Source organism: Vigna angularis, chromosome 1 (assembly GCF_016808095.1).
Source record: "Vigna angularis cultivar LongXiaoDou No.4 chromosome 1, ASM1680809v1, whole genome shotgun sequence".
NCBI lineage: Eukaryota > Viridiplantae > Streptophyta > Magnoliopsida > Fabales > Fabaceae > Vigna > Vigna angularis.
The window spans coordinates 63,323,591-63,334,352 of NC_068970.1; the positions used below are offsets into that span (position 1 = coordinate 63,323,591).

The window sequence follows — 10,762 nt, forward strand, 5'->3', positions numbered from 1 at the left end:
ATAAATATATTTATTTCCTTTAATTTCTTTTTTGTTTTCTCACTTTTTTTTTCATTTTCCTTATTAGCAATTTGGGTTAGTTTTGAAAAGTATAAATGAATTTGTTTTGTACGGTGCAGATAGGATGAGAGATCTCTGTCAGCTTTATCGGGTATTCATATTGAGTCATGGACATATGGACGATGATTGAAGGGAAAGCTGTGGGTAAAAAATTACAAGAATAATGATAAGTTAGAAAACAATTTTTTCACAGTATTTTAATATTTCTGTTTATATGTTTCAGTTGGTATATTGATATTTATAATTATTATTATTGATTGTAAAATAATTTTAGATAAATTATAAAATAATAACGTTGTCGAAAAAAAAGGCTGTCAAATATTATTATCCAAATTATAAACATAATTTCTTCTGGTTTATCAAATCTAACTTAAACCTTTAATTTTGGAAAAAAAATATTAAAAAGGTTAAACTTAATTTAAGTTTATAAATTAAAGGCTAGAAGTGATATTTTGTAAATTTTAATCTGTCATAATTCTAGAAAACAGGCTACTATAATTTTGGGCAAATTTTTTTAGTCAAACATAATTTAAATGTTGATTTATTATGATATTTTATATTTAAAATGTTTAATTATTATGAATTTTATACTGTAATAATTTATATATCATATTTAAAATTTTTAAGCATGATCTTTCGGTGTAATGTTTTTAAAATTTAATGAATATATAATATAAATAAGAATGACAACGTAATCAATTAAAAAACATAATGGAAATTTTTATAAAATTTTAATTCCTACAACAGGATTCATTATTGAGCGAATTAAAACTAAAAATTCGGCATGCTAAGTGCAAAAGACTAGTTATTTTTTGTTTGAAACGTTCCATCGAACTCCCAAATGATAGGGAAAAGGAATTGAAGAAGAACCGTAAATGTGGAATCAAGTATCAATAATTCCAGAGAAACGGAATAATATAAAGTAAAGTAAATGGAGGAAACGATGCAAAATTTGAGAAGCTAAGTTACCCAAACAATACAATACCTATTACCTATTAGTCTCCGCTTCACTTCCCTTCTCTTTCTCTTCTCTTCTGCCTCATCCATCCACACCACACACAACACAAGCAGAACAAACACCAATTTCCTCACCCCAATGGTGAGAGTGGTTCCCATGGCTTCTTCGGTTCGACCCACTCTCTTCTCCCTTACCTTCTCTCCACCTTCCTCACTTCCTCTCTTCAATCCTTCTCCCCGTCTCTCCTTCTCTCGTAAGTTCATATTCTTTTTTTCTTCAATTTATCACTATTTCTGGTTTTTTTTATCCCAATTACCAATATATATTGGTGCTGCAAAATTGGCAGTTGGGCTGATGAAAAATTTGAAATTGAATTTTGGATTTGGGTGCAGTGTCTCGGTACCATAATTTTGGTCTGAAAGCTTCCAGATTGTTCAGACAAGATGGTTATCCCGTGAGAGTCATGGCATCAGGGGACGTGTCACAATCTGTAGCGGCTGCTTCACCAGAAAATGTGCTTGAGTGGGTCAAGCAGGACAAGAGAAGAATGCTTCACGTTGTGTATCGAGTTGGGGACTTGGACAGGACTATAAAGTATGCACTGTCTTATATCTCAATTTGGTCTTGTTTGGATAAAGCTTTTCAATAAGCGCTTATACAATTATGGGAGAGAAGAAAGATAAAAATGAATCAAGTCTCTTTCTTAAGTTAAAATTAGCATAGACATGAGTTCAGGTAAGTTTAGGAGAAGCTAAATGAGACAACTTCTGCTTAATTAAATGAAAGCTGCTTATCTTTGATGTATTAAACTTTATGGATGAGCGTTTACTCTTGGTGGTTTTAGGTTTTATACTGAGTGTCTGGGAATGAAGCTCCTCAGAAAGAGGGACATACCGGAGGAGAGATATACTAATGCCTTTCTTGGATATGGGCCTGAAGACTCACACTTTGTTATTGAACTGACATATAGTAAGTGTCTGACTGTTTATAATGGCATTCCTCTTGAAATGTGCAAAATTTAGTCTACTCAATGACTTTTAGTAATAATTATAGGACACTGGCTCTTTGAAGGAGTCAGCTATGTCTGCTTATGCAAAGAGAGCTTTCGATTAATTTTGGTTTTAACATTTCAGATTATGGAGTTGACAAGTATGATATTGGAACTGGATTTGGCCATTTTGGTATTGCCGTTGATGATGTAAGTTTTCCAAGCTTTAGCATCCTCTGTTGTCCTTTTTAACACCTTTGTAGTGCTCATACGGTGCTCTTTCCTGTTGAGTTCGTAGGATTTTATCTCTATTGGCCTTTTGACTAACATATATGCTATAATTTCTTTGTGTGATCGTTTATTAGGTTGTAAAAGCAGTGGAGCTAATAAGAGCTAAGGGTGGTAAAATAACAAGAGAGCCTGGGCCTGTAAAGGGAGGCCGTTCAGTAATTGCATTTGTTGAAGACCCTGATGGTTATAAATTTGAACTTATAGAAAGAGGTCCAACTCCTGAACCCTTGTGCCAAGTAATGCTCCGAGTGGGTGATCTTAATCGTTCCATAGAATTTTATGAGAAGGTCAGGGTCAGTTCTATTTTATCCTGGATCAGACTTTAAAGTTTTCTTATTTCCTTTTCATAACATTAAGACATTTATGTGATTTTTAACATTTAGGCATTTGGTATGGAGTTGCTTCGTACTCGAGACAATCCAGAATACAAGGTATGATGACTTCCCCTTTATGTTTTCTTCTGTGAAATATATGCAAATTATATAGCTTTTATTTAAGGTTAAGATGGTTTAAATTCAGGTTTACGAGTGTGTGAATTTTTTGTAAGTATACTTGATCTGCAAAATTTTCTTTCAGTTCAGGATTGTCTACAAATCCAGGCATAAGTTTACCAAGTAACTAATAGAATAAGCGTTTTACAAAGAGAATTTTGTGCTGTGCTATATAATTATGAAAATGTATCCCTGTCAAAGTCCTTTTAATTTGCTTACCCATGGATAATTCTGTGGATATCTTCTGCAAATGCAACTTTCTCATAATTTTTTTAAGTTTTTTATGCTTGTTTTGGAAATACTTTTATGATGGTTACCTTTATAACTTTTAGGTTTTCATCTTGCTTGATTTATCGGCCTCAAATTTTTTTCACGACACCTTATTTGATACTTCGGGCATGCCCTTCATTTCACCTTGTGTTTATTTGATGGCCTTCTTTTGGCAGTATACCATAGCAATGCTGGGTTATGGTCCAGAAGATAAAAGCACTGTTCTGGAGTTGACTTACAATTATGGAGTCACTGAATACGATAAAGGAAATGCTTATGCTCAGGTAAGCAGAATTTTCTCCCTCCCCAAATTCTTTTTATGGAATCTGTGAAGGGGTTTCATTGCTACAATGAATATATCAGCTTTTAGTCTCTTTATTAACGCTTTGTTTGGATAGTATGAAAGTAAGGGAGAAAATAAAACTGAAAGACGGGAAGAGAATTCGAGTGGAAAGTGAGGTTGTGGGGATGAGTTAAGAGTGAAAATGGGTGAAAAGTTGACGAAAAAACAAGCGGACCGTTATGATATTCAAATTTGAAGAAGGATATTGATGTCACATTTAAGAATGATGAGAAGGGGAGTCATAAGTCATAGGATTGATAAGAAAACGTCAAGTTTTGGTTCTTCTAACCAAAAACTCCATAAAGTTCTTTCAAACAGACCCTATCTCCCATTCCTTAACTTTTAATGTCCACTAGTAATTAATTTCCACTAGTGCTACATTTAATTCACACTATTTACCACAATGAAAACATGAATGATTCAGCTTTTTACAAAGAAAACTCAATCGTATTAACCCCTCAAGTTCATTATATTATTATTTATTACTTTTAGTATTATTTTTATTTATGATTATAATAGAAAAATAAAAATCAATTGATTATGGGTGCAACCTAACTGATTATGCCATATGAAGCTTACAAGCCACAAGTCAATGTAACTTTCTTCTCATCTCTCACCATTATAAAGTAGAAATTGAAACCTGTGGGGCACGCATGAGTATCAGCGCAACCACTGCACAACCGCTGTTCTAAAAGTGCAACATAACCGCATATCATCTCTTCTCTATCCTCGTTAACAGTAAATAAGTTTAAGCAAACAGAGTGTAACAGAAATGGCCGTTTTTTTTTTCCAAATTGAAATGATTGTTACCTTGTGTTTTCGTCTCCATAGTTAACTTCATACCTTTAGTTTTTCAACACAATACGTATGACCTCATACAAACTACGCAAGCTCTCTGTACTTGACCAATTGTAGATTCTTAGTGGCTTATTCCATATCTACCTAAAGACAGTTCTTTTGTTAATTTTCTTACTTTCCTTCTCTCCCCTGTCAATGTATACCTCTAGGTTCAAGTTCATTTTGAATACTCTCGAGTCTCTAGATTCTGGAATATTCTAGTTAGTCAGCGTAGCTGCACAGTAATCTGATTCTGTTATAATGTGTAAGGTAGTCAGGATTCAAGAATCAGTTGAACAACAACTTGTGTAGTATTCAGATTCGATAGATAAGCTCCATCTGTTGTATTCAACTTTTGAGAAATGATAACATGTTACTATCTAAAAGTGACATACTACTTTGTTTTCTCTCTAAACTTTTTCTCACATTCTATCAAATCCGTAACTTTTTATACCCATTTTGCAGATTGCAGTAGGCACCGATGATGTGTACAAAACTGCAGAAGCAATTAAACTAGCTGGAGGGAAGGTTACTCGTGAACCTGGACCATTACCTGGTATCAACACCAAAATTACTGCATGCTTGGATCCTGATGGTTGGAAGTCGGTACGTGTAATTGATCTTTTGTTATTTAATGTCTCCCCAAGACTTAAGCTAGAAAATGAAAACTCATGAATGGTTTTATGTCTAATATGTCCTCGCACGCAACAGCTTGGATCAATAAGCTTATGTATGAAAGACAAGTATTGTATCTTATCAAAGGCAAACTCTCTTAAAAGGATTAAGTTATATCACTAGCATGCACTCTCACCCTTCACACAATAGGCCCATTTTTACAGTACGTTGAAATTTATCTTCATTTAGAAGAAAGGCAATAGAGATGAAAGTTTGAACTACTTGATCATAAAAGATTTGAATGTTCGACACTGTTAAATTTAAAATATTCATGTCCTTACCAGCAATCTCAACTGATGATGGGATAGTTAATTCATGACACGATATCATAGTTTTTATGACCATGTGGTTTGAAATTCAATCCTTGTTACCCAGTACTTTATAAAAGCTATATTTCAATTGAAGTTAGGGTGGACAGGTTCACAGTTCATTTTTGATGTCCGAAAGCACTCGTGTGAGGAGGTGGGTTAGATATAAAATCATTCATGACCTTCATCCAAAACTCTAATTTGGTTCATGTCGAGTACCATGTAAAATGAGCAATTATCTCAAACGCTCATTAATGATTTTATATATGATACCCAAAAGTTCTTTTCTTGCTTTAAAATGGAAATCTCATCACGATACAACATGGTATTCACAGTATCAAAGTAGTAATACTGAGAAATGATAGAAAATGTGGCACTATTGATCATGACACAACACTATGTTCGGAGATCTAGTCTCTTCCTGTTTATTATTCGTATTAATCAGCATTTTTGACTAACTAGTTTTCCGACTTCTAAATGTGCAGGTTTTTGTAGATAATGTTGATTTTCTAAAGGAGTTGGAATAGAGTATTCTTTGAAGGAAAATGTTTGCATCAGATGTATCATATTCAAATCAGATTTTGTAGATAATGTAACAATGACACGATAGCACCGACCCCTGTAAGCTGTGGCAGATGTCTTTCTCTAAATACAATGAAGCAAGCTTTAGAAACACGTCTTTTTATCTCCATTTTCTTTGGCCCTTTGGCCTTCGTGATTTTGGCAGTTGGACAAACTTTGCCGTTGTTCACTCAGGATATTTCAGAAGGGGCGTATCATGGATCATCACTCTTCTATAAATTTTGGACACGGGTGTTTGCCAATTGAATTAGATAATTTTATAAAATTATTCGATTTAATCTCTTGTTATTTATTTTACCATTGTCGATGCTGTTAAAGTTCTCTGAAAAGTTGTCCGATGGACAACAGGGAATTAGTCTCGTGGTTAGATAAATCCACGACAGAGTGACATTAATCTTTAGAGTAATCTTTATTCTAGTGATATTAGAAAACTGTTGATAGTATAAAATGTACTGTTAAAATCGTATTCATAGTTTAATCCATGCACATAGTGTAATAAAACATCAAAACCTTTCGCACAGTATACAGTAGAACAGTTAATATTACATTTGAGTAAAAATTTTATATGTAATTCAAAACTTTTAGTATATATAATGTTTCCTTTGGGCCTTAACAGTTATGGTTCTTAAACCAACTTGTAGTATATATAATGTATCCAAAGTAAACTGCACTATACATCTTTAGCGAGTAACTTCTATGATTTAATACCAATATAGAAAGACAACCACCAATATTACTTTTAAGGAGAGTTTTTCACAATTATACATCTACTAAGTTTCGCACTTAATTAAATTTATATATAATAATGTAAGTTATCGTATAATAATATAAATTTATAAAATTAATACTAATTTATGGACTTTTATAAGAAAAAAAATTGTTTTTGTAATAAACATTAAAAATGTATTTAGATATTATTTAATTTTTGAATACTTTTCCACTTCTTTTGAAAGTGGTATTTTTATTGTTTTATTATTTATTTATTTCGTTTAACTATAAAATAGTTAACATATATGTGTGTGTTATTAACAAAATGATTATATAAATTTGAAAAGAAAAAAAATTGTTGCTAAATTTTTGTGTAACCATGTAGAGATTGCTTACTAGTTTATTTTCTAGAATCAAAACATCGTACTCAGTAATTTACATAAATAAAGTAAAAGGGATAAAATAACTATAATTGTGAGAAAATAACAAAAATAAATAATGATTTTAATACATTTCTACTAATATACATAATTAAAAATAAAAATTTTAAATTTACATCAATACATATAAAATTACATGAAATTCAATTATTTTAAATCTAAAATAATAATAATTTTTATTTATTGTAAAAAAATTTATAATAAAATTACTCTCATTTTCACATTTTTTTTATCTCATGAACAATTAATGAAAGAATGGTTTAATAAATTAATAATATGCATGTCATTAAAATTTTATCAAAAACAAGTTTAACTGTATAACGCAACAAAAAAAAAAAACAGTTAGGTCATTTTAAAAAAAATAATAATCATAGCAAAAAATCATAAAATTTATCTTTAAATAACATAATAAAAATAGTAATTTACTTAAGTTTGTTGTTAAGATCAAATAATAGTCCACTCAACGTGTTCATAGATTGTTTAAGTGGAAACATAATTAGTCCCAAAATATTAAATGTTAAAAATATTCGTATGGTAAATAGATGGACTTTCAAGCCAAGATCGACACCAAAATACATTTTAAAGTTTTAAGTGTGATCATAATTTTTTAATTCCTTACATACCTGACAAAAATGAAATTACGAATGATAATGAAAATGACAGTTCTTAGTCTTCATATTAAAAATTACTTGAGTCATCTTGTACCTTAAAATTGCCTAATAATTTTTCCTAAAAAGGAACGAGAAATTATTATTCAGCCAAAATCATTATGATCCCAAAGTATCACCCTCTTTCTCTAAAGTAATAGTCTTTCCCTCCCTAAATATAAGACATTGAATATGTAAAAAAAATAACATTAACTTTATAAAAAAGTTAATTAATTTTTTAATAACTAAATTTATTTACGATGTTAATATTGTAACGTCTCATTTAATAAAATAAAATTACTAAAAATATTAAATTCAATTATTTGAATATACGTTTTTTATATCAGAACTAAAAAAGATGCACTTGTGGTGGTCTCTATTGTTTTATAGAACCATAACCAAGGGGTTATCACCCAACCATACACAAGGTTAATCTCCTTCGTGCTTTAGGCCAAACAAGTTTATAGACTAAGACTTCATAGAACTCTCACTACATAACCCATCATATTCTATAAGGATTTCTTCTTACTAAATTCATACATCAATGCATACGTTAAAGTTACAACAAAAAGAATTTCTTCTTGAAATTCATTAAACATCATCATCATAAGCATAATTAATATCCATCACAAAACCTCCAAAAACAAATAAAGGGAAAAATAACAGTGGCGTTCCAAATCTCTCGCAAAAAGTGGTGAAGACATTTTTGGTGCTCAGCGTCAATCTTTCCAAAAGAATGACACTCAACTACACTTTCTGGTGCTCAGTATTTTAGAGCTAAAATATTATGAGACCTCCACAATGAGAATGACACTCAGCGTCAGTCTATTATCACTCAGTGGTGTATCAAAAAACTAGAAATTGTATTGTGATTAAGGGAAATTGGACCTGTTTAATTGATAACTTTGGTACTCCTCTTTTAGTACCTTGGTTCAAAATACAAACAATAAAACTTATACTAATTGTTCAATTGCTGAGATATCAACTTGCATCATACACACACCAAAGCAACTTCAAACAATCATAATTCACTCAAACACATAACACAAATCAAGACTAGTTTTCCTTACTTAACCAACTAGCTTATAAGACCACAAAAACTCCTCCTAATTTACATGTACAAAAGCCTAAAAACAATATTAAGATGATCCGACCATGCCAACAAAGATATTGTTCAAGAGTTACAAGAATACATTCAAGTAACAGCTGAAAACTAATTTACTCCAAACAAATCTTCAAACAGATTTTCAAACAGACGAGCATGAGAAAACTTAAAAAAGAAAAAAAACTTTTGAATAATAAGACTTTTTTTATGAAATTTCTATTTATAATTAAATGTTTTGTTATTAAAATAATAAAGTCTCAATATTTTAAAACATTATCATCCTAAAATATAATTTTCTAAATTCTCACAAATATTTACTAAAATAATATTAATTAATAATATGCATAAACACCATACTGAATTTTTAATTTTAAAAAATAAATTTTTTTCAATCATCCAATCCCAATAAAAGAGAAAAGAATACAATTGATAATATTTATTTTTTATAAACTAAAATTAGTTCATATTTTAGTAAACAATAATTCATAAAAAAAATGAAATTAAAAGAATAAAATCATTTTAAAATAAAATTAAAAGAATGAAATTATTTTAACTAATTTCGTATTTAGTAAATTATGAGTTAATATTGTTTATATTTTAGTCCAAAAGAATTTTCTTGTCTAACTTCAAAAGCAAGAGTTTAATACCTAAGCTTAAAATATTCATAATATTTAATGTTTCTTAGTTTTAAAAGTTTACTTAGCATGATGTTTAATACTTACAGAACTACTTTAATTTTTTACTTATTTAACGGACACAATAATATTGTAACATTTACAACAACATTGTCTAATAACATTTCTACACTAATAGAAAAAAATAATAATAATAGATTCCTACTTTTATTTAAAAATAAATATAAATGTGTAACAAATAATATAGATAGAAGGAAGAAAGATTATGAAAATATAAAAGTTTACCATTTTATCAATATAGTTTTCGTCAAATAAATCTAAGTGTTACTCTATCATTATTTTATTTATATATAACTTTATTTTGTTTTCTGGAGTTGGAAATATGACATTAGAGCTTCATCGCAGGAACTAGCCTTCATGCTAACTATAGACAACTTTCCATCAAAAACTACCGCAGCCACCGTCAACAAAACCCAATTACCAGAACACGCCACCATAGAAACATAGATAAAAATGCAGAAAAGAAAACGCCGGGAAGCCACCTTTTAACCAATTTTTAGCTTTGCATTTTGAAAACGTTTTTGAACAAGCAAACTTTCTTTAGCACAATGTTCCGTCGACCAGCCTTTTCTTTATCTGTTTCACTGAATCAGTATAATCTTTAGTCAGTGATAGACAATTATTCTTGTTTTTCTCGTTTTTGTTACATGACATTCTGTCCCTGAATTCCTTTCGTTTTTTTCTAGTTTCATTTTTCTCTTTTCTGTCGATAAGAATCTTGACATAATCAATATGAACCTTCCAATAGATAAAAAAAATTAAAAGCCACTTCAAGGATGAAGGATTTGATGTTATCTAAGTGGAAAGAAAAGAGTTAAAGAAAAGAAAAAACGATCCAAAGAAAGATTCTGAAACTATTATTTGGAAGAAGGATAACAGAAAATACACAAGTCGCATATCTTATCATATAAACAAAAGAAACGAAAACCGCATCAATTAGCCCTTGATGGAAAATAACTAAAATTGTTTATAGTAATGGTTGAAGAGTTTGAGAGCTCTGACTACTTCAGTCAGCACAATCGCTGGCTCCGTAGTGTTAACTCCAACCATTGCAGCCAAGAGCTCAATTTTCTTCTTTGCATTTCCATCATTGAGAAACTCATCCAAACTCAGTTCTTCTTCCTCATGAGGTGCATCACCAGCGTCCTCACTGCAAGAGTCGGAGTCGGACATCTGAGAAGAATGTTGTTGTTCCTTAGGAGCAGAAGGGACATGAAATGGTGGCTGACTTGGTAAAAAGGAAAAAGATTTATTGTTGTTGTTGTTGTTGAGGACAGTGCAGTCGAAGTTTTGTGTGGTTTCCATGGTGGAAGAGAAGAGTGAGGAGGAGAAGAGAGAAAGGTGTGTTGATATAAGAGGAATTA

General features: G+C 30.6%; 1 protein-coding gene across 1 annotated transcript; it reads left to right on the forward strand.

Moving 5' to 3' along the window:
• Window positions 1-1,000: 1,000 nt before the first annotated feature.
• Window positions 1,001-6,081, forward strand: LOC108347747 (probable lactoylglutathione lyase, chloroplastic). Its single transcript, XM_017587183.2, has 9 exons — window positions 1,001-1,271; window positions 1,411-1,612; window positions 1,863-1,987; window positions 2,152-2,216; window positions 2,372-2,584; window positions 2,681-2,728; window positions 3,235-3,342; window positions 4,704-4,844; window positions 5,707-6,081. The coding sequence occupies exons 1-9, from the start codon at window positions 1,157-1,159 to the stop codon at window positions 5,746-5,748; spliced, it is 1,059 nt and encodes a 352-aa protein (XP_017442672.1). The 5' UTR covers window positions 1,001-1,156; the 3' UTR covers window positions 5,749-6,081.
• The last annotated feature ends 4,681 nt before the right edge of the window (window positions 6,082-10,762 follow it).

Coding starts and splice junctions, on each gene's coding strand:
- LOC108347747 (XM_017587183.2), top strand. CDS start 1,157: ATGGTGAGAGTGGTTCCCATGGCTTCTTCGGTTCGACCCACTCTCTTC. Junction 2,585..2,680: donor CCATAGAATTTTATGAGAAG/GTCAGGGTCAGT, acceptor TTTAACATTTAG/GCATTTGGTATGGAGTTGCT. Junction 4,845..5,706: donor ATCCTGATGGTTGGAAGTCG/GTACGTGTAATT, acceptor CTAAATGTGCAG/GTTTTTGTAGATAATGTTGA.